The 24,737-nt window shown below is 44.9% G+C and overlaps 1 protein-coding gene across 8 annotated transcripts; it reads left to right on the forward strand.

The window, feature by feature from the left end:
* The first annotated feature begins 1,402 nt into the window (after positions 1 to 1,402).
* On the forward strand, positions 1,403 to 17,302 carry LOC131817999 (carcinoembryonic antigen-related cell adhesion molecule 1-like). 8 transcript variants are annotated; one of them, XM_059151987.1, is made up of 10 exons: positions 1,403 to 1,595; positions 2,427 to 2,786; positions 6,206 to 6,484; positions 6,878 to 7,132; positions 8,375 to 8,650; positions 12,701 to 12,827; positions 13,549 to 13,601; positions 14,327 to 14,355; positions 15,415 to 15,507; positions 16,955 to 17,302. In XM_059151987.1, the coding sequence occupies exons 1-10, from the start codon at positions 1,532 to 1,534 to the stop codon at positions 17,219 to 17,221; spliced, it is 1,803 nt and encodes a 600-aa protein (XP_059007970.1). In that variant the 5' UTR covers positions 1,403 to 1,531; the 3' UTR covers positions 17,222 to 17,302. The 8 variants fall into 8 exon arrangements, 6 of the variants coding, with proteins under 6 accessions (XP_059007970.1, XP_059007972.1, XP_059007971.1 ...); XR_009348656.1 differs by lacking the exon at positions 13,549 to 13,601 and having other exon boundaries at positions 16,955 to 16,973; XM_059151989.1 differs by lacking the exon at positions 6,206 to 6,484.
* The last annotated feature ends 7,435 nt before the right edge of the window (positions 17,303 to 24,737 follow it).

Below are 24,737 nucleotides of genomic sequence, written 5' to 3' on the forward strand. Positions count from 1 at the left end.
TTAAACCCTGAAGGTGGTTTTGGCTGAGGGGGAGGAGGAGCCTGGTTTCCATCTCTTTCTCCCACAGACCCTTCTGGGTCCCTCCCACATGCCCGTTCTGTACTGACCACTCCTTCTAGGGCCCTAGGAGCACCCTGATCTGTCAGGGGTCCCTATGCAGCTCCTATTCCCTGCTTGGCACCACCCATGGGGGAAGCAGGGTGACCACAGGAAGGTTCCCAGACAGAGGACACAGACTGCCCAGGACGCTCAAGAGTACACGGACTGTCTCTGGGCCACAGTTCAGCCAATGGACACAGAGAGGGAGGGTCTCCTCGAAACATTTCCAGGAGCCCCAGCTGCCTGACCTCCCACCATCTCTTCTCTTCCCAGGACACACAGGAAACCCCTTCGCACCTGGGAATGGAGCTCCTGAGACACCTGGTCCTGGGTGTCTGTCCCTGGAAGCAGAGACCAGACTGTAGACAACCAAGGATGGACCATGGGTCCCTCACCTGTCATCATCCAGCCTGTCCCTTTCTCCCCCAGAGTCATCTCTGAAACCTGGCTGCCAGGAGTCAGTCCAACCTCCCCAGAGTCTGTGAGAGCACTGGTGAGACCAGTGCCCAGCTGGCCTTCTCTGTTACGAAGGAAAATAATCCTCGGTATCTGGGGACCCTAGGACTCTGTGTGTGGTGCCCACAGACTCAAGGCCAGGACACAGCAGGGGAGTGGAGAAAAGGGCCATCCTCTAAGAGAACTGGGTCCCCCTCAGTCTTGCTATTCAGAGTGTGTTTCCCAGGCCAGGTTGGTCAGCATCACCTGGGAGCTTGGTAGAGGCAGACTCTGGGGTTCACTCCACACCCGCTGAGTCAGACTCTGCATTTTCACAGGATCTGCAGACCCTCCATGGGCAGGAAGGGGCAGAGGCGGCCGCACCCCCCACATCATGGGGTCTCAGCCTGGCTGGGCATCTGCTGAAGCAGCATTTCTAGGTGTCCCGTGGGCATTCACAGTCTTGATACAGTTCCACAGGTGATTCTAGTGCACAGTGTGGGTGACATCTCAGTGACAGGAGTTCCTGAGGCAGCCCCCAGGCTTCTGCTCCGAAGGGGAAAGCCGCAAGGGGAGGACAGAGGGCTGTGGGGGTGCTGTCCCTGTACCTTAACCCCAAGCTGTGTGGGTCACTGGACCCCAACGCGACAGGCTTGTGCTTGTCCAAACAAGGGCATGTGGGCGTTCTCCCATATGCTGGGAAATCACAGCTGAAGAGGGAGAGGCCTCAGCCGTTCCCAGAGAACTCCTAAAAGTAGACAGAAATGAAAGGGGAAGAAGGGGACAAGGGAGTGGGGAAGGAGGTGAGGGGAGGGGATCTAGCAGTTACCCCGCCCTGGCTCACGTGACCCGGCCCTGTGTCCCTGCCCCCCAGAGGAAGATCAGCTCAGAAGCAGGAAGGAAGGCAGAGCTGACACGTTGGGACAGCAGTGCTCCAAGCATTTCTGAAGCAGAGGCTCTTCTCACAGAGGGAGGGACAGAGTGGGCAGCAGGTACCATGAAGCCCACTTCAGCCCCTCCCCAAGGAGGACGGGTTCCCTGGCAGGACCTCCTGCTGGCAGGTGAGAGGGTCAATTCCCTGGGAGGGGGCAGCAGGCTAAGAGAGAGAGGCTGGCTGGGGTCTCCAGGGGGGACAGGACGCTGAGAGGGGACAGAGGAGCAGGGCAGGACTTGGGGAGCCGCTCAGCGATAGGACTGTCTCATGATCTGGAAGTGGTGAGCCAAGGGCTGTTTCCCAAGTACTGAGGACTGAAGTTTGAAAACGTATGATAACAATAACCCTACTGGGGTCCCTATTAGGGACCCTAAGAGCTGTCCCTTCCTACCAACCTGAGATCTTGACAAATGCCAGACTTGGAGGGCCCTGGGGACACATTCATTCAGCCCCAGGTATTTGCCACCTGCCCTACCACCAGGGTATAGCACAGATCAGACGAGTCTCTGCCCTCCCCGAGCTCACTTCTGTGGGGACGAAGACAGACACTCAGAGACGTCTAGAATGTGAGGTCAGGTACTGACAAGTGTCATGACGGGAACAGAACAGGGAAAGGTCAGGATGTAGAGACAGAGGGTCTTCAGAGGAGGCAGTCAGGGCAGGCCTCTCCTGAGGAACCCCTGAGCCGTGAGCAGGTATCTGAGGGCATTGAGGGAGTGAGCGACAGACATGGGAGGAAATTGTTCCAAACAGAGGAATTAAGTTCAGAGGTGAAGCAGTGCAGTCATGCCGCTGACCTTGACCAGCAGAGACACATACAGACACACAGATACCCGTGCACGCTCACTCACACACCCCCCGAGGCTGGGGGATGAGGACCTCCTCCGTCTGCAGGGCCCCAGCTTTCCCTCCGACACCTAGGTCCAGACCCTGATCCGTCTGCTCCCTTCCTTCCTAGTCTCGCTCTTAACCCTCTGGAACCCGCCCACCACTGCCCAAGTCACTGTGGAGTCCGTGCCGCCCAGTGCTACTGAAGGGAAGGACGTCCTTCTGCAAGTCCACAATCTGCCTAGGGACACTGGACGCTTCAACTGGTACAAAGGGGCCACAACTGAGGAGAACCTTCGTATTGTATCATATATATTAGATACACAAAAAACTGTTAAAGGACCTGCACACAGCGGCAGAGAGACAGTGTACCCCAATGGATCCCTGCTGTTCCAGAACATCACCCTGAATGACACAGGAGTCTACACCCTACAAATCATAAATAGAACTTATGAAACGGTACAAGTAACTGGACAGCTCCATGTATCTGGTGAGTAATTCCCTCTCACCTCTGGTGCTGAGTGGGGTGAATTCTACTTCACACATAGGATGACAGGCCGGGACTGGGCCTCCATCCCCCTCTGCATTATGTCCCATGTTGGGAGGAGGGTTCCAGCATTTAGTGCAGGACACACAGTGGAGACTAACTTCCTAAGACTGGAATTCCTTTCCTGGAATCCAGACTCTGGAATCATCCGAGAAAGAACCTGCAGGGTCCAGCCAGGGCCAACCTGAGGGGCCCCCTGGGATCGTCACTAGAGCTCGGCCCAGAATTCCCCTGCCCAGACTCCTGTCTCAGGGCTCCTGACTCCAGTGACTATGGGGGTTCCGTGACAGGCTTGGGTTTTGCCTTCCTGGCATGGCTGACTGGGAGCAATGATTTCCCAGCTGCCCGAGCCGGTCACCATCGAGGGCTCGGTACCAAGAGCCGCATCTGGGGAGCGGCAGAGCCTGGTCCTTCACCTGTGAGTTGGGGTGGAAAACAGATAGCGAAGGTCCCTGGGCTTATTGTATGATGGCCCTGGCGGGATAGGAGACCCCAGGGGAAGGTCAGTGCCCCCAGGGAGGAACAGAGGAGAGAAGGTGCTCCTGGCAGCAACTCTCATACCAGGGATCAGGCCCAGGGAGCTGTCTCTCATGCAGGCAAGTAACAGCTGTTTATGGGGCAGCTCCTCTCTACCAAGCCTTAGGTGAGGTAATTGTGAAAGGTTAATAACAGACGACATGGCAACCCTGAGACCACTTACTTGATTTTATTGAGGGGAAACTGAGGCATGGGGCAATGCAGACAACTGAATCAGAGTCACACAGGCAGATCACAATACTACAAGGTCTGTCTGTAGCCACAGCCCTTCTCCACCCAGGTGGCCTTAGTAAGCATCTATGGACCCTAAGACCAGCTATTGGATCAGACGTTTCTTCTTAGGGATCCACAGCTCAAGGTAGATTTTCTGGTCTGGGAAGTGAGAGCAAGCAGAGAATTAATGTTTTTAGTCAAGAACTAAATAACCTTCAACAATGATCAGAGTCAGTGCGGGGAACGCCCAGGCCTCCCCTTAGGTGGCCAATCCACAGCTCTCTGCATTGGACTTGGAATCACTTACTTTTTCCTGATGTGCTGATATTATCCCACTGGAGTATAAGGGAAAGGACTCTGCCTGCTCCTCCCAACTGTGTACCCCTAACCGGCACAGGGCCCAACAAATCAACTGCTCTTTAATGAAGGAGGAAAGGAATGGATGAATGATTCATAATCTCTTCAGAGTCTGGTCCCTGGATGCAGAATTCTAGGAGGTTCTAGACATACCTGCTCCCTGTCCCTCCCTCCCTCATGTTCTGTGAGACCCATGTTCTCTGACCACCAGCCCCTCAGGCCACTCCCAGAGAGTCTCATGATGACTCTGGTGTTGCTCAGCCATGGGAGGATCCCATCCCTGGGTCAGCTGTGGGCTCTCAATGCCTGGAGTCTATGGAGTCACTTGTAACCCTCACTGCTCACAGCCTGGAACATTTCTGGTGCTCTGCTCTATCCATGTTCCTAATCTTCCTCCTCCTCCTTCCCAGCTGGGACTACCCCTGCTCTGCACACTCTTCTTTACCCCCTTCCCTGGATTCTTCTACTAACACTTGTGGCTAGGCCTACCCTCCCAGGCAATAGTAAAGGTCACAGAAATCAGTCAGAGCAGCAGGCTCTGCTGGGCTCCATCTGGAGCCAGTTTCCCCAGTTCACCAGGAGAGTGAGCTTTCGCTGTGCCCTCATCCAGGGCTCTTTCCCTCCATGACGGCAACAAGTGGGACACACCACATAACAGGGACCTGTGACCCCTTGATCTACTCTCTACATGACTCCACCAGAGCATCAAAGGCAGAAGGGGCAGGTCTGCACTCCCCAAAACTCATGGGCTCATTTCATGTCTTTACTCCTGATTCATATCCTCATCCTGACAAGACTCTCGTTCTTCCCAGTGGCTCCCCAGACCCTCCCACAGTGGGACTGGCCAAACACTGCTCCATCTGACTAGTCCATTGCCTTTTACACACACACACACACACACACACACACACACACACACACACACACAGGTGCTCCTGAGAACACCTCTACCGCAGGGTGGGGTCCTCTCACATGGTTAGATCTACCAGTCACTGTCCTTTCACTTAGATGCTGCCCAATTTGGATAAATTTGACCAAACTTGTGTTTCCTGAGATCAAAAGAAAGCCACATACAAGCATTGGGTTTCTTCCCATTTTGACTGTAGAAATTAGTGACAAGGACTTTCTTTCCTAAATTTACTAACATAACACGTATCATTTCTACTAATTTGGTATCATTCCTCCCTTTATATAACAGAGGCACCTCAGATCCTTCCTGGATCAATTCTGTTCCTTAACAGGACTCATGTGTCTTTCTCTACCCAGGGAGTTACTGATTTCAAACCCACTATAACATCTTCCTTTGCTCAAAATGTGATCCTGGTAGGACCGCAGAACTTGGTCTACAACATACATCTGTCTCATAACTGTGTTTGTAAATGGTCCATGAAGGCCAGATATCCTTACCCCCACCCCCACCTCACCTCCCACCATTCACCCCTTCTGCATTTGAAAATAGCCGCTTGTATTTCAGGAAAGATGAGCATCGTCCTCACTGGCTTCTGCAGTGAGAAAAGAGACTTTAAAGACCAAGGGCAGAGCACACAGTTCTCTGCCAAAGCCAGTCAGGCCCCGCTTGTCCCCCTGACTCTTTTCTGGATCATTTCTAGTCTTGACTCTGCTCCACCAGTGTCTCAGGTCAGTCACTGTGGAACACCTGGGGAGACCTGCCCTACTTCGTGGCCCTGCAGCCTGGGTGCTGACCTGCCCTCTGAGCTTGCCCCTGGTGTCCCCAGGTATTACTTCTGCTGAAATACTCCCTTCCAGGCCATGCTGCCCAGTGTTCTCCGGGCTTATGAGCTCTGGGAAGGCCCATCATGACCCATCTCTAGGACAACCCTGGAAAACAAGGCCTCAGGGGAAAAACACGTGTAGGCTGACTGGTGGAGGTCTGTGCCGTAGAAAGGGCCTCAGCACCTGCACTTTCCAGGTGAGGCATCTGAGGCTGGTCAGTCAGGGAAGAGCCAGGAGAGGTCCAGGGTGCTCTCTGACTTCCTGTCCTGTGTCTTTCACAACCAAACTCTGATGCTTCTTTAACCTGAGAGAGCCTGTGCTTGCTCTTGGACAAACAGCAGGCGGCCTGTGTTCTCTGAGGCTCAGATCCTCATGCATTTGTCTTGAGAAACAAAGACCTGCCTTATTCTTTGAAGAACTCCGGTTGGCTAAGAGGTGAGAGATGCCAACTCTGATTCAAGATGCCTGTGGAGGAACCACAGGTACCACCCAGGGCAATGTTCTTTCTGTTGTCTGCGCAGCGGAGTTACCCAAACCCCACATCACAAGCAACAACTCCAACCCCGTGGAGAATGTGGATTCTGTGCTATTAACCTGTGAACCTCAGACTCAGAACACGAGCTACCTGTGGTCAGTAAGCAATAAGAGCCTCCCGGCCAGCACCAGGCTGGAGCTGTCCCTGGACAACAGGACTCTCACTATACATGGTGTCACAAGGGATGACACAGGACCCTATGTGTGTGCAACTTGGAACCCAGTGAGTGACGGTCGTAGTGACCCATTCACCCTGAATGTTCTCTGTGAGTAGCTTCCGTTCCTCCCAAACCCGGGCTGCCAACCCAAATCCACACAGCTAGGGGCCAGGCCACATCCATCCTTCTGGGGTCCAAGTCCATGACTCTCAGCTGGACCCCTAGGCTGGCCACGACTTCTTGTCCCAGGCAAACCTGGGCAGGCCCGGCCTAAGCCAAGACTAGGAGGGGACAGGCTGCTCCTCCCTGAGAGGGTCACCAGCCTGTGAGGGGAAACAGGTGAATGTCTCAGACCCAGGCTGAACACAGGGGGTTTCTGGTTGGGACTTTATAAAATGAGATTGGGACCCAGCTCAGAGGGACACTGTGGCCCTTGTACAGACCAGGAGCTTCCCCTTCCCTTGGATTGCATCAATTGTGGCTTTATTCTGTTTGCTCCAGATGGCCCGGACGCTCCCACCATTTCCCCCTCAGACTCCTATTACCATCCAGGGGCCAACCTCAATCTCTCCTGCCATGCAGCCTCTAACCCGCCTGCACAGTATTCTTGGCTTATCAATGGGAGGCCCCAGACAAACACACAGGAGCTCTTTATCCCCAACATCACTGCGAATGATAGTGGATCCTATACCTGCCTCGCCTCTAACTCTGACACTCGCCTCAATAAGACCACAGTCAAGATTATCACAGTCTCTGGTAAGTGGGTCCCTGGAGCATCTGCATGGATCGTTGTGGTGAAGGTCTGTCTGGCTTCCAGAAAAGAGCCTAGAAGTTATTTCCCATTTGCTTATGTCACAAGCAAATACCAAATCTGTCCCTGAACTCTACCATTACATGTCTGCAGACGCTTCCTCCCCTTGCTCTCTGATTTCTCAAGGCAGACCTTGGGTCCAGCCTGGAATGTGGGAATTGGGTTCTCTCGGCCCCAGAAAGCCCCATGTGGTGGAGAGGGCTTACAGAGGGAGAAGGAAGGTCCTTTTGCTCCTGGTTCACCCTGTGACTGACTCTGCTCTGATGTCATCTGTGGTGGGACAGGAGCATATGGAGAAGGTATAGGAGAAGCCTGTCTTCAATCTGGCCAAATTGTGCTACCAGTTGTGCCAGAGTCTCCCTCATGTGAGGCCGCCAAGAAATGGGCAAAGCAAGCCTTGAGGCAGACCCTCTGACTATATCAGGCTCCGAAGTCTACCAGTTCTAGAACCCTCCGTGAAACCAGCATGTCTGATACACCAAACGAGAGCAATGAGTAATGGTAGATTCCCCAACAGAGTCCCTTTGCGGGACAGAAGGAGCAGTGCCAAAATTATATATTTATACCTACAGCTAAGAATACCAGCCTTCTGTTAAAACTATGACCATTACTCTAAAGATTTCCTTTCTGTAATATTCAATCCACAGGCCAGGAAGTAAAAGTCAGATTCAGATTGAGAAACCCTTTAGATTGGAACTTCTCCAGGTCCTAAGCTCACAAAGACTGACTGGGCCATTCTCATTTTCTAATAAATTATTTAACAAAAGGGAAATGCCTTCCCTTTCTATGTAAAGCTACCATACTAGAGAGGGGGCCTGATCTTTTCAGAAAGCTCTAGAAAAGGGTCATGAGAAAGCCACTGTGTAAAAAATTCCACCTGATGATGAGGATGCTGGACACATGGGCTTAGAAGAGGTTCCTGGTGCTGATACCACAGTGATGTCTGGGCGGAGCAGACACATGACTAAGGGCGAGAGGGAACCTGAGGGTCAGAGGGCGAGGGACAGCCCTCTCCTTACAGATCATCACCTGAACAGAGACACTCATCCTTCTGCAGACAGCAAGGCCATCCTCTGGGGCACAGAGCTCACTGGGGCCCTCCAACTGGCTGGCATCTCAGAGGAAGGAGTGTGGCTCCACGCCCCAGGGGCCCATTCTCATCAGCCCCCTCCTGTGTTTCCCTGCAGAGCCCTTGGCCCAGCCCTCTCTCCATGCCAGCAACACCACACTCACAGAAGACGACTCTGTGTTCCTGACCTGCTCCACAAATAACACTGGGGTCTCTATCAGGTGGCTCTTCGATGGCCAGAGTCTAAAGCTCACAGAGAGGATGACGCTGTCCCAGGACAACAGCACCCTCACCATACACCCTGTCAGGAAGGAGGATGCCGGGAATTACCAATGTGAGGTCTCCAACCCAGGCGATTCCAGTAAAAGTGACCCTGTCAGGCTGGTTGTGAAAGGTAACTGACACCTTTCCCAGTGATACATCCTGGGACAATCACTCTACCAATGATGTGCAAAATGGATAGAAGTCACAGGGGGCAGAAGAGCAGAATAGAATCAAGAGACCATTTCAGTAAACAGGATGGCAGAGTGGTTAAGAGCTAAGTCTCTGAATCAGATATACTGTTTCTTATCCCAGGTCTGGCATTTACTGTGTGACCTTACACAAGATTCCTTTTTTCCTCTGTTACCATTTTTTTTTTTGTGCCGTATAATACACATAAGGTTTATCATTTTAACCATTTTCAGTTTACAGTTCAGTGGCAATAGTACACCTATATTGTTGTGTAGCTGTCACCACCATCCATTAAACAGTCACTTCCTACTCCCAACTTGAACCCCATAACCACCATCCTACTTGCTGTCTCTAGAATGTGACTATTCTAAGATTACGTGGAATCATAATGACATTTTTTTGTGTGTGTCTCTGGATTTTTTCACTTAGCATATCGTCTTCAGGGTTCATCCATGTTGTAGCGTGTCAGAATTTCATTCCTTTTTAAAGCTGAATAATATTCCCTCGTGTGTATCACATTTTGTTTATCATTTATCTGTCTATGAACTTTTAAGGTTTTTTTTCACCTCATGGGTATACAAATATCTACTAAAATCCCTGCTTTCAATTTATTGGGGCATAGACCCAGAAGTGGAATTACTGCATCAAATGGTAATTCTTTGTTCAATTTTTTGACAAACTCCCACACCATTTCCACAGTGACTGCACCACTTACATTCCCACCAGCAAATGCAGTGAAGTTTCAACTTTTCCACATCCTCGCCAACACTTGTTTTCTCTTTTTTTGTTTCATTTTGTTTTGCTTTGAATGACATCCATCCTCATGGATATGAGGTGATATCTAATTGTGATTTTTACCTGCATTTCCCTGATTGTGAATGATGTTGAGCCTCTTTCCATGTGCCTGTTTGCCATCTGCTTGTCTTCTTTGTAGAAATCTCTGTTTAAGTCCTCTGCCACCCCCCCCCCCTTTTTTTTAAGATTTTATTTATCTGACAGAGAGCCAGTGAGAGAGGGAACACAAGCAGGGGGAGTGGGAGAAGGAGAAGAAGAAGAAGGCTTCCTACTGAGATGGGAGCCTGATGCAGGGCTCCATCCCAGGACCCTGGGATCATGACCTGAGCTGAAGGCAGATGCTTAATGACTCAGCCATCCAGGCATCCCTCATTTTTTCTATTAGGTTTTTTTTGTTGCTGAGGTGTAGTTCTCTATTATGGATATTAACCCCTTATGGGATATGTGATTTGTAAATATTTTCTCCCACTCTGTGGGTTGTTTTTTCATTTTGTGGATAGTGTCCTTTGATGTACAAAAGCTTATAATTTTAATTGAAGCCCAATTTATCTAGTTTTTTTTATTGCCTATGCTTTTAGTTTCATATCCAAGAAATTGTTGCCAAACCCAAAGTCATAAAGTTTCACCCTGTGTTTTCTTCTAAGAGGTTTTATAGTTCTAACTCTTATATTTAGGTCTCTAATCCACTTTGAGTTAATTTTTCATATGTGGTGTTAAGTAAGCATTCAGTTTTTTTGCATGGATGTCTAGTTTTCCCAACACCCATTTGCTAAAAAAGCTATCTTTTCTCCATTGAATAGTCTTGGCACCCCTGTCAAAAATGGTGTGACTGTGTATGTATAGTTTTATTTCTGGGATCTCTATTCTATTTCATTGGTCTATTTGCTTGTCTTTATGCTAGTACCACACTGTTTCGATTACTATAGCTTTGTAGTAAATTTTGAAATCGGGAAAAGTGAGCCCTCTAACTTTGTTCTTTGTTTTGGATATTTGGGGTCCCTTGAAGTTACATATGAATTTTAGGATAGATGTCTCTATTTTTGAAAAAAAAAAAAAGTCATTGTTATTTGACCAAGATTTCACTGAATCTGCAGATCACTTTGGGTAGTACTGTCTTCTTAAGTCTTCCAAACGATGAACATGGAATGTCTTCACATTTATTTAGGTCTTTAATTTCTTTCAGCAGTGCTGTATAGTTTTCAGTGTATAAGTCTTTCACCTCCTTGGTTAAATAAGTTCCTAAGTATTCTATTCTTTTTGATGCTGTGGTAAATAGAATTTTCTTAATTTCCTTTTTGGATTATTCATTGTTAATATATAGAAATATAACTGATTTCTGTGTGTTGATTTAGTATCTTGCAACTTTGCTGTATTTATTAGTTATAACAGATTTTGTGGACTCTTTAGTGTTTTCTATGTGTAAGTTCATGTCCTCTGTGAACAAAGATCATTTTATACTTCTTTTTTCCAATTTGGATACCTTTGCCTAATTATTGCCCTAGCTAGAACTTCCAGTGCTATTTTGGATAAAAGTGACAAAAACAGGCATCCCTGTCTTGTTCCTGATCTTAGAGGAAAAACTTTGAGTCTTTCAACATTGAGTTAGATGTTGGCAGTGAGTTTTTCATCTGTGGCCATTATTATATTGAGGCAGTTTCCTTCTATCACTACTTTTAGGGTTTTTATCATGAAAGTATATTGAATTTTGTTGGATGCCCTTACTGATTCAATCTCCTTACTGGTTACAGGTTTTTTCATATTTTCTATTTCTTCATGATTCCATCTTGGTTGGTTTTGTGTTTCTAAGAATTTGTCCATTTCATTAGGGTTATCAATTTGTTTGCAATTATTCATAGTACTTCTAAAATATTTATTATTTCTATAAAATTAATAGTGATTTCCCCCACTTCCAATTCTGATTTTAGTAATTTTAATCTTTTTTTAAATTAAAGTTTTGTCAATTTTATTCATCTTTTTTAAGACTCAGTTTTTGGTTTCATAGATTTTCTCTGTTGTTTTTCTACTTATTATTTTATTTATCCCCACTCTAATCCTTATTATTCTCTTCCTTCTGCTAGCTTTGGGTTTAGTTTGTTCTTCTTTTTTCAGTTTCTTATAAAGTTAGGTTATTGTAAAGTGGAAATATTGTAAAGTGGAAAGGGTTATTATATGGATCAAATGAGATATATGTATTCACCAGAGCCTGGTACCTACTAAGTATGCCATAGTAGTAGCTAAACATTAATATTAATACATCAGGCTTGAGCTGGTGAAGAAAACAGAAATTAAAAAAAAAAAAAGAAATTAGGAAAACAGAATTTAAAAAAAAAACAGAAATTTATAAAAAGATGCAAATGTATTATTTATGGCTGTAGAAGGCATTAGGCAAAAAGCCAGTGGGACATAGTTCCTGACTGAACACAGGAGAGGATAAAAAGGAGTCAAATGCAAAGTTTCAAGCCTACTATGTTAGTTTTATCCCCTGAGATGTGATCAAACTGGGACTGCTTATTTATTTATATTTATTGGGAAAATATTTATTTATTTATTGGGGAAAATGCCCGTGAGGGAAAGACAGGAGTGGGAGGAGCCTGGGAGGTTGCTCAGACCATCGTGTAAATTGTGACAGAATGAAGTTCTGTAAAGGTGCCTGTCTGCAAGACTGATGTAAGGAGGGGCCCTCGAACTCAAGTCACCCTTCAGAGGAAAATGGTTTCTCACAGAATTGGGCTTATTTCATATCCTTTCCCCTTACTGTCAGAAGTATGGGCTCTGTGCAAAGGAGATGGGTGAATTCAGAATGCACTCCCCAGGCCTTCCATCACTTAAGTCCTCACCACAAGAAACCCGAGGGGCACATACTTGTGGCTGCCACAGCTGGCACATGAAAAGGTGGGAAGTTATAGAAAAATAGCAATCAGTCTTTCTCACATTTCCAAAGCCTTCAAAAATATCTGAGCACAGACAGGCCAGGATGGAACTGAGGTAAGTCTGATCACAAGCCCAAAAATACAGTGAGAGAAAAAAAATCGAAGGATGAAGTCAGCTAATCACCGCACAGCAACTTTCCACAGAAAATGTATTCCTTGAAGGAACAGAAAGTAGAGACTACTACACATTGAGAGTTGTCCCCCAGGGGACCCCACTGTGAAATAATGTCACTTTCATTCATTCTTCTCTCTTCTTTCCACGATAGGTGCTTTAACGCAGTTGAATCCTGGCCTCGCACCTGGGGTTATTGCTGGCATCGTGATTGGAGTCCTGGCTGGGGTTGCTGTGATAGTAACCCTGGTGTACTTTCTGTTTATCAGAAAGACTGGCGGGTATGATGACCTTTCCTCTTGTTCCTCTTTCTCCAAGTCTAACTGCCATGCTTGGGAGAGGGAAGAAGACTTTGCCCCTGTCTCTGCACCTGGATCTGTTCCTCCCTTCTTTCTAAACCCTTGCTTCCTGGCACTAATTCCTGTGGATCTCTTCTTCATGCTTCCCGGACCCCACTCTCTCTTGGACACAGTTATTCCCATCTACATCTGGCTTAGAGGGGGAAGATCCCCCTATGTTTTTATCTCCCAGTCAGGGAAGACAAGGTCCCAGGAGGAAACAAATGAGGAAATGAAAGGAGGAGCAGGAGAAAGTGAGTCGCGTGCTCTTTTGACAGTTGTAGGAGGGAGGGATAGGACAGGAAGAGAACCTAAGAAAAGGCAAAAACAACCAAAGGCCTCTTGGACAATAAGTAAAGTGAGAAAAAAGCTACCGTCTACCTAAAGAAGGGGAAAGGTGTCGGAGTACAAGTAGGCTCCGATGCAAGGGACCCACATGTGGGACCCACATGTGGACATCCAGCAAACAGGAAAGGAACAAATCCTAGAGGGGATCGTGGATAGACTGAAGGAGGAGGCCCTAAGAGGAAAGGCAGTACCAACCACTGTATAAATGAACACTGAGAAACTCCAAGGAATTACTTGCTGACCATGTCCTTCCTAATTCAAGAAGCAAAGGCCCTATGCTTGGGAATGGCAGTCACAGTGTCTGATATTTATTTAGGGCAAATGACCTGCGTGATGTCACAGAGCACAAACCCTCAGCCTCCAACCACAGTAAGTAAAGCCACTCACCTAGTGAGACCTGGTGTGTTCCACCATGTGCCCTGCCATAGCAGGGAATCCTGGATTCCCAAACTACTTCTGACCTGAACTTTTGGAAGGGGATGTCCATTTCCTAACCTTAGGTTGGCATAGGTCCTCACACCCTTCTAGCCACAAAAGATTCCCCTGAGACACAGCCCTGGGAGAAATATTCACTCTGCCTGGGCGAAGCAGGCCTGAGCAAGATGGACCCATTTCCAGGAGTCATTTCCTTGCCCGCACTCCTCCCCTCCTGCCTCTACGACGGATGTGGGCATTCTCCTTTGGTGAAGCTTTCCCTGTCTTATGGTGCTCTGGGTACTGTGGGCCTCAATGTCCCTCCTTGCCACTAAAGCCTGTTGCTGAGAAATACATCCGGGTGAAAATTAAGACCCTGTGAACTGGAAGAAATTGTCAGAAGTGGGCTGGGGCCTCCTGTGGCTCTACTCTTAGCCCTCCTCTGGTACCAGTGCCCTGGGTCTGGACCACAGACTCTGAGGAAAGTGAATTCCTCAGGTGTTCATAGGCCACTTCCTTACCCTGCCCTCCTGCCAGCTGCCACCTCCTTCAGTTAGAAATCACAACAGCTTAGGACCCACCTCCCCACTCTCTCGCTCTCACCCCCTAATCCCCCATTCTACGGCCGTAAATGATCTTTGCATTTTCATGGATTGGGAACTCATCTTCTGTTTCCCCAGGTCAGGACCACTCTGACAATTTGTCTAAGGTAAGCACAGCCAGTTTCAATGCCTCATGGAAGTATCTCTGTGTAGAATGGGTTATTCTTGAAGATTCAAATGTGAGATCAAATTTGGGTCAAAATTCCTCAATGCAGCAACAAACAAAGGATTACTGGTTAATGTCTCCCTGGAGTCTACCTCATTACAAGAATGTGGACTTTAGAATTAACCCCATCCTGTATTTAATCCTGGCTGTGACTCTCAGTAGCTCTGTGACCTTGGACAAGTAACTTAAGCTCTTTGAGCCATGGTTTTGCCATCTGTAAAATGGGCATGCTGTCTACTTCAAAGAGAAGTTGAAGGAATCAAACGAGATGACCACTGGAAAACACCCAGCATAGCGCCCAGCATAAGGCACGAGATGGTTCTCCCTCCTCTACCCTCACTGACCCTGCTTTCACCAACAAAGGATGATATCCATTCTAATGGTTCTGAGGTCTTGGTTTCTTTACTTTACAATAATTTAACCAAATTTTTCTCAACCTTTCAGTAGAATACATACATATACCAAAAAGTACTTAAACCCTAAATATATTTTAACAATGTATAAATTTTCATGAGTTGACCACAAAAGTCACCCAGGTCACGAAATAAAACATGTCATCCTCCCTTTCCCCTGCCAAAAAAACCCTCCAGTTATTTCCTTCCAAAGAGTAACCACTACCCTGGCTTTCAGTGCACTAGATTACTTTTGTCTGTTTATGCTCTTACAAAATGGGATATACAGTACATCCTTGTATGTGTCTAGCTTCTCTCATTCAAAATTGTTTTGTGAGATTCATGCATGTCCTTGTATGCATTTATAGACTGTCCATTCTCTGTTGCTATATCACTGCATTCCAGTATGAGTAAATACTGTAATCTATCTCTTAAAATGATCACTCAACCAGATGTTAGCAAGCAGAGTAATCTTGGCTAATTAAAGCCCTTCTCCAAAGCTAAGAAGTTTCAAAATGGTGATAGCACATGGTGCTGAATCACAGCACACAAGGTGAGGGTCTGACCTATGCTCTGATTTAACTGACCACACTGCTCTTGCCTTTCAGAGTGAAGAAGTTGCATATTCTTCCCTGAACTTCAGTGCCCATGAACCAAAGAAAACAACTTCAGCCTCCCCATCCCCAGCAGACACAGAAACGGTGTATACAGAAGTACAAAAGAAGTAACATGACCTGTCCTGCTCGCTGTGCTGACTCTTTCCAACCTTTCATTCCCATCATGAGGAGACCCTTTTACCCTCAGGGAAAAGGGGAAGAAGCCTCTTTCCCCACCTTATTCCCTAACAAGCTCCTCCAGGCTGCCTTGTCACAGTCCCTCCCTTCAGTGTCAATACATGAGAAGGTACATCCGGGATTCCTAGGAAACCCAACCTTCCTTGTCATTGAAATTTGGCAAAGGGGACCTTGGGAAGTTGCCACAACCTCTGCCCCTCCTCCTTTCTTTTTTAAAACTTCCCTATTCAGAGCACAGTCATTCCTTCCAGCCCCAGTCCTGTCCTATTGGAGTCTAACTTGAATTTGCCATAACCTTGAGAGTCCTCTCCTGATCCAATGAAATGCATGTGCCAGGAAAGAAGAGAGAGAAGAATTAAAAGCAAAAGTTTCTATCTCTCCAAAGCCCCCTGCAAACCCCACCCTGCACAGGAAAACAAATATGCTAACCTGGGAAATTCTATACCTTTGTCTATTGTCAAAGTTGTCTACCAGGGCCTAAACACCTTAATGCTTAACTAGAAAGCCACCTAAGCCCTTTGACAAGCCTGTCTTCAGAGAACCCACTAGAAACAATTAGGAAAATTAATCACCGAGGTCAACAGGTGATTCCTAATGGAAAATGCAAAAAAAAAAGTATGTTTCATAATTTTCTTCTTCAAGGAAATGTCTACAGAAGGAGGGCTTATAAAGCTTCAGGGAGCAGTCAAGTCTTAGTAGAGATAATCAACTGGGAGTTTGGGAAAGGAGTCAGAGAGCTACCCTTCGGAGATGATTTAAATAATTATTAAAGAATGCACTGTTTGGTATGTTGGGGTTTTTTTCCCTGAGATATTCTGCCATTGCAGTTTTTGCAAGTGCTTGTTCATGTGAAAGGTGCTATTTCTACTTAGCTATATAAGCTGAACTGACTGCCTTCAGCCAAAGAAGCCACCATAACCCCTCAAGTCCCCTTGGCCAGGAGTTCCTCAAGGTCCTCATGTTGGGGGCTCCAAAAAAGAAGAGCAGCAGCAGCAGTTTTCCTCTTTTGTGGCTAGAATGGGTCTAACTCAGTTTCCCGGCATCCTAGGCCAGTCTTCAACCACCACCACTTTCCATGTCTCTGCTGTGCGTGGTGTCTGCCCCACTCAATTTTCGGGAGACCTGGCTTCTGCTAAGGTGTGACTGGTCCTTGAGAAGTGGAGTGCCCTGAAGGGAACACACTCACACCCCTGTTGGCACTGCTAACCCCCGAGAAAGCTGCCCTGGTGTAGATGCTCCTGGGAAGCAGGGATGAGAAGGGTATTAGGACAGGGGAGGGGGATAACTGGTTCAGAGGCCCCATGAACAGCCTCTGAAATGTTTTTTTTTTTTTTTTTCCCCCATGGGCATCTAGAAGTCCCAGCATGCAGAACAGAAAGGAAGGACAGGGGAAGGAGAGGCAACGTATTTCCCAACCAGCCTCCTTCTAGACACAGTCTCTTTGTGGCTGTTGAGAAAAGGATTTCATTCGATATTACTTGATATCATGCTGTGTCTAAGAGGCCCCTCAAAGAGGGCAAGTTGGGAATTCTGTGCACTCAGGTACCTCTTTCAAGGGTTTTCTAACTCTGACACAGTCTGTATATACTTCCCCTCATCCATGCTATTCTGTGTTATTTAATTTTGTCTGGCTAGGGCCACATCTGAATTATTTGTAAAATCTGCTTTATATTTATAATAAAAATTATAAAGTCAACATGAAGATGCTGCTTCGTGATTAATACTACTTTAGACAATATCTTCTTTACAGGCAGAAGAAAGAGAACTTGCTGAACTGCGAGTCAGAGTAAGCCTAAGTTTGCAGGTATTTGATCCAGTGACCAGAAAATCAGCTAAAGTCATTTGCATGCTTGCTGATAAAGTGAGTCTATCTAGAAATGACAGGCTATAGCTTCAACCTGCTTGGGAGAAATTGCCTATTTTCTTCTGAGAGAGAGGATTTCAGGAGTAAAACATCTCCGGGCCTCATTAGTAGGGATAAGCAACACTTCCTGCAAGGGTGGCCCTGGTGAATGAGACGCAGCAGTACAGCTCGGGCTCGGAGCCTCCACAGGTCCAGTCACACAGACACCTCTCTAGGGTATTCTACCCTGAATAACCTTCATTTATTAATCCCACTAAGTATTAGCCTGTTCTCTCATCTCCTTCACTTCCAAGCTGTGGAAGCATGTGTGCTGCGTCCCCTGTCCTTGTCACCTGCTTTCTCCTGTCCCCTGTGCACCCCGAGACCACTAGATGCAGCAGAAAGTCAGTATCTGTCCTTAGCCCAGTTCAAAGGTATTTTCACCATTGTCTGCTTTTCCAATGTCTAAGACCATGGACAACTTTTCCTTCTTGGACAATCTCCTCCTTCCGTCCCCTGACCTTTGCATCACACCCCACGCCAGATTTAGCAGTGAGACCTGGACTGGATACTTCCACCACCACCCTCTTCCACAGCTTCGATGACCTCTTTGCAGGTGGCTCCTGCATCTGTATCTCCAGCCCCTATGACTCCCCAGAACTCCTGATACTCACATCCAAACACCTTCTGAAATTCCTCCTCATTTAAGTTGCAATCCCCACCCCTACAGCTCCACCCAGGGAGCTCACTCCTCTCCTTCCACATCTTTCCACACCACCACTATTTCCTGTGTTGCTCTTTGGTTTCCCAGATTTGATACATCACAAAGCCTAATGGTTCTTTAATACCTCTCAGTACACTGTTCTGTCGATTCCCGTGACCCTATACAACCCAGGCCCTCAACAACTCTGCTGGAAGTACAGCCTGACTCCTTGTTTCTGGTCTCTCTATTAAATAATCTTTCTTGTTCACTCTTGCCTCACCACCTTCCTAAAGACTGGTTCACTCTCGTGCTCAAGGGTCTATAGTGGCCTACACTGCACTATCGGGTAAGCTCAAATTTCTTCCTCTTTACTAGTATTTCTCACTTTCTTTACCACAACTCTAGTATAACTCCCCCATTGTAATTAGGTCTGTCTCCTTACCTGACCCTGCTTCTCTACCCCATAGACACATATAATTCTTATTCCCAGTGATATGCCTAAAAACAAATACCAAACAGGCGAAGGTTCTGTTATCTCACAGAGGAGTTAACACAACTCCGACCCGAGGGAGGACAAGGACTCTGAGACTCAGAATGCAACCTACCTGTGACTGCCATCTCTTCCTGATGACCAACTCATGTGTTCGTGAAATGCTTATTGAGCACCTACTGTGCTACAGGTGTAGGTGTCAGACCCCATGAAAGACATAGAAATGAGAAAGGCTAGGAACATAATGCCTAAGACATGAAAAAGTAAAGAGATAAGACATGAAAAAGTATTATAATATAAAAATAAAAAATATATATATGTATTATAATAAATAAGTATTATAATATAAAAATAAAAATATATAAATGCTACAAGAGAAGACAGAAAGAAATCCAATGGGAAATGTGATTGCATATTGGAATGACAGGGAAATTAAAAAAAAAAAACAACAATTGACACTCGGGCCCCACCCCCAGATTCCAACTCCATTGGCGTGGTCTGGAACTTTGGAACTAGTGAATGTTGAAAACTCCCCAGATCCTGTTGATGTGTAGGCAAGATGAAGAGCCTCTGTTATCACAGGTAGGACTTGAGCTTCGAAGCAGTGGTTTTTAGCTAGGAATATAAATCGGAATGACCTGGAGAACTTTTCCAACATACACATTGAGCTCATGAACAATCCCTGAGAAAGCTACTGGTACAGTGTGACTGCAGGGAGACCTGGGAGACTCTAGGTGATTCTCACTTATATTCCATGTCAAAAAACACGGACCTAAAACATAGGTAAAATTGAAAAACTGAGGACTCAGGAGTATAGTCCACATAAGGGGCATAAAATGAATAATCTCTTCTGCAAGGCACAGAGAAGTACTCAAAATAAAATTATCAGCAAGTAGCTAAACTTTAAGAGACTGCTGATACTTGTTGTGAGGATGGGAAACAGCTAGTATTCTTCATATTGCTGGTGGAAGTATAAAATGACACAACCACTCTGGAAAAGAGTCTGACATTTTCTTATAGACTTAAATACATAGTCCAGCAATCCCATGTCTGGGTTTCTACCCAAGAGAAACGAAAACAGATATCCACACAGAGTTATACATGAATGTTTCTAACAGCATTATTCACAATCACCAAAAACTGGAAACCACAAATATCCATCAGTATGTGAATGGATAAACAAAGTATGGTATATCCATACAAGGGAATGCTAGTCATCAATAAAAAGTGTACAAACTACCGCTAAAATGAGATGCATGAATCTCTAAAACATTACACTATGCAGAAGAAGCTAGACACGAAGGAGTACATACTATATGATGCCATTTAAATAAAACCCAAGAATAGGCAGTGATAATTAAGGATGTTAGGATTCACCATATGGGATAGAATTAGCTGCAAAGGTGCACAAGGGAACTTTCTGGGTCACGTTAGACATCTCAGTTCAGGTGGTGAATACATGGATGTATACATTTACCAAAAATCAAATGGTACACTTAAGATCTGTATGCATTTCGTTTTTTTTTTTTTTTTTAAAGATTTTATTTATCTATTTGAGAGAGAAAGAGAGAGAACACAAACACGAGCAGGGGCGGGGGTGGTGAGTGGCAGAGGAAGAAGCAGACTCCTTGCTGAGCAGGAAGCCCAACTTAGGGTTTGATCCCAGGACCCAGGGTCTTAACCTGAGCAGAAGGTAGCAGACACTTAACCAAATGAGCCACCCATGTGCCCCAGATCTGTATGCATTTCAATGTATTTCAATTTTATTCTGATTCTTAAAAATAAAGTAAGTGAAGGAGGAACCAATTCAATCCATCAGGTACAAAACCTACCACAGCAATGTGATCTCTGTTCATGCTCTCAAGGAGCACCTTCAGGGTCGTCCCTATTTTGAAGAAATAGCAAAAAAGCCAAATATGGTCAGTCCAAACTCAAAGTGAAATAGAGACTAGAGACAAAAAGCAGGGACAAGAAAACCTGGCCCATTTCCTTCTAGCATGCAAATGCCTGAGTCACAAACACGTTCACTGTCCTCAAACCTTTAGTAATGGCTGATAGTAGCCGGCATCTAAGTTAATTGTTAACTAAAGTACCACAAACCAAACGCCAGGCCAAGAAACCAACCAAATATGACAGTAAGGCAACACTCATTCAACTAGCACATTTTATTGATCTCTGATGAATCATTCATTTACTAAACATTTACTGAGGATTTCTGTATGTCAAGCACTAAAGCCAGGTGCTGATGAGAACATGAAGCATGAAGATTAAAAATAAAGACTTTACTTGGATACTTGGATTTTTATTCAAATAACTCTGCCTATTTTTTTTTTTAAAGTTAAAGGGGGGTAGGTAAAGAAGAAATAAAGAAATAAAAAAGGCTGGAAGGAAAGAGAGGGAAAGGGAGGGGATTATGAGATAATTGCAGAAATTAGAACAGTGAATATTTTATGACATTAAGGAAGTATTAATTTTTAGTGCAATAATGGTATTGTGGTTATGTTTTTTAAAGATACCTTATATTTTAGTAATACAACTGGAATCTTAATGAAATTATCTGATGTCTGAAGTTTGCTTCAAAATAATCTAGGTTTGAGGAGAGGAGGATAAATGAAACTATACCGGCCACAAAATAATTGCCAAAGCTGCATGATGAGTACATATAGATTCGTTTTATTATAGCTTTACTTTTGCAACTGTTTGAGATTTTCCAGAAAAAAAAAAAGAAGTCCCTGCTTTCCAGAAGCTTATAAAGAATTACACATTCCAACAAATACACTACTGCGTAGCTTAATAAAATTTGACCAAATGCAGTCAAGCTCCAAGGGCAGTGACTGCCCCTGGGGTAGGCAAAAAAGACCGAGAAGATGTTAAAGGAGCGTCCTCCCCTTGACCAGAGTCTTTAAGAAAACAAAAACTACAGTGCTCGCTTTGGCAGCACATACACTAAAATTAGAAAGAAAAAAAAAAAAAACTATAGGCAAAAGGGCAAACCAGTTGTACAAAGGCAATGCAGATGGGAAGCTGCAGAGCTCACGCATATGCAGTGGATGACTTGCTAGAGAACATGTTATCTAGGAGCACACCTTCTGGAGCCCGACTACCTGCACTGAAGGTTCTGCTCCTAAAGACATAGAGACTTCAGGTGAGCTACTTGTAATGTCTCTGTGCCTCAGATTCTTTACCTATAAACAGGGATTATAACAATACATACTTCACAGGGCTATTGTCAGAAGTCAATGAGTTAACACACATGTAAAAAAGATGAGTTAATACACATGTAAAATGCTTAGAAGACAGTGGGCAAACTATAAATTTTAGCTGCAGGATACAGACTTAATTAATATACAGAATCTGTTACATTTCTATAGAATAATAATGATGTATACCAGAAAGAGAAATTAGGAAAGTAATCCCATTTACAATCACATCAAAAGGAATAAAACACCTAGGAATAAATTTAACCGAGGAGGTGAAAGACCTGTACTCTGAAAACTATAGACATTGATGGAAGAAACTGAAGATAAATGGAATAGACGAAAAAAAAATGCCATGCTCATAAAGTGGAAGAATTAATATTGTTAAAATGCCCACAATACACAAAGCAATCTACAGAGTCAATGCAGTCCCTACCAAAATACCAACAGTATTTTCACAGAACTAGAATAAGTAATCCTAAAATTACTTATTTTATTTAAAATTACTTACTTAGGATTACACCGTCAAAACAATCTCGAAAAAGAAGAACAAAGCTGGAAGTATCACAATCCCAGATTTCAAACAATACTACAAAGCTACAATCATCAAAACAATATGGTACATGCACAAAAACAGACACATAGCTCAATGGGACATAATGGAGAACCCAGAAATAAGCCCAAACTTGTATGGTCAATTACATGCAAAGAAGGCAAAAGAATGCAATGGGGAAAAGACAGTCTGTCTCTTCAATAGGGTTCTGGGAAACTGGACGGCTACATGCAAAAGAATGAAACTGGACCACTTTCTTAAACCATACTCAAAAATAAACTAAAAATGGATTAAGAACCTAAATTTAAGACATGAAGCAATAAAACCCCTAAAAGAAAACATAGTAATCTGCTGCATATTACCTTCAGCAATATTCTTCTGGATCTGTCTCCTGAGGCACGGGGAAACAAAGCAAAAATAAACTATTGGGACTACATCACACTTTTTTTTTTAAGAATTTATTTATTTATTTGACAGAGATCACAAGTAGGCAGAGAGGCAGACAGAGAGAGAGAGGAGGAAGCAGGCTTCCCGCTAAGCAGAGAGCAGGATGTGGGGCTCGATCCCAGGACCTTGGGATCATGACCTGAGCTGAAAGCAGAGGCTTTAACCCACTGGGCCACCCAGGTGCCCCTACATCAAAGTTTTTGCACAGCAAAGGAAACCATAAGCAAAATGAAAAAGCAACATACTGAATGGGAGAAGATACTTACAAATGCTGTATCTGATAAGAAGGTAATATTCAAAATTAATATAAAGAACTCATATAACTCAACACCAAAAAAAAATTAATAATAATAACCCAATTAAAAAATGGGCAGAGGAAGGGCACCTGGCTGGCTCAATCAGTGGAGCATGTGACTATTGATCTCAGGGTCATGAGCTCAAAGCTATGTTGGGTATAGAGTTTACTTAATAAAAGAAAATAAAAAATAAACTTTGAAAAAAAAAAATGTGCAGAGGACCTGAATAGGCATTTTCCAAAGACAACATACAGATGGCCAACAGTCACAGGAAAAGATGTTCAGCATCACTAATCATCAGAAAAATGCAAATCAAAACCACAATGAGATATTACCTCATACCAATCAGAAAGGCTAGTATCAAAAAGACAAGAAATAACAAGTGGAAAAGGAAGTGGGAAAAAGCAAGCCGTTGTGAGCTGTTGGTGGGAATGTAAACTGGAGCAGCCATGATGGAAAATAGTATGGAGGTTGCTCAGAAATACTGGGTTGCCTGGGTGGCTCAGTCATTAAGTGTCTGCCTTCGGTCAGATCATGATCCCAGGGTCCTGGGATCAAGTCCTGCATTAGGCTCTCTGCTCAGTGGGAGTCTGCTTCTCCCTCTCCCATTCCCCCTGCTTCTGTTCCCTCTATTGCTTTGTCTCTCTCTGTCAAATAAATAAATAAAATCTTAAAAACAAACAAACAGAAATACCATATGACCCAGCAATTCTACTTTTAGGTATTTACCTGAGAAAAAACACTAATTCAAAAAGATACATGTATTCCTATGTTTACTTGCAGCATTATTTATAACAGACATGATATGGAAGCAATCAAAGTGTCCACTAATAACTGAATGGATAAAAAATATGATGTATATATATATATATATACATGTAATAGCATATTACTCAGCCATAAATAAGAATGTAATCTTGCCAGCATAGATGGACATAGAGGGTATTACGCTAAGTGAAATAAGTCAGACAGAAAAACACAAATACAACATGATTTCATTTATATGCAGGATCTAAATAAACAAAACAAATAGATTTATAAATACAGAGGACAAACTGGTGATTGCCAGAGGAGAGCGGTGCATGGGGGGATGGGTGAAAAAGGCGAAAGAGATTAAGAAGTACAGACTTCATTGGAGGCCTGGGTGGCTCAATTGGTTAAGCAGTCGACTCCTGGTTTCAGCTAACGTCACAATCTCTCGGTCATGATTTCCCACTCCTGACGAGCCAGCATCAGGCTCCACACTGATCATAAAGCCTGCTTAAGATTGTTTCTCAGGGGCGCCTGGGTGGCTCAGTCGTTAAGTGTCTGCCATCAGCTCAGGTCATGATCTCAGGGTCCTGGGATGGAGCCCTGCATCAGGCTCCCTGCTCAGCAGGAAGTCTGCTTCTCCCTCTCCCATTCCCCCTGCTGTGTTCCCTCTCTCACTGTCTCTCTCTCTGTCAAATAAATAAATAAAATCTTAAAAAAAAAAAAAAAAGACGCTTCTCCCTCTGCCCTTTCCCCACTTCCACTCCCCCACCTCCCCCCATGTGCACGCACTCTTTTTTTTTTTTTTAACATAACCTCAAGATTTTATTGTCTTCATAATACAACGAAATACAAAAC

The sequence above is a fragment of the Mustela lutreola genome, chromosome 16 (assembly GCF_030435805.1).
Source record: "Mustela lutreola isolate mMusLut2 chromosome 16, mMusLut2.pri, whole genome shotgun sequence".
Classification (NCBI taxonomy): domain Eukaryota; kingdom Metazoa; phylum Chordata; class Mammalia; order Carnivora; family Mustelidae; genus Mustela; species Mustela lutreola.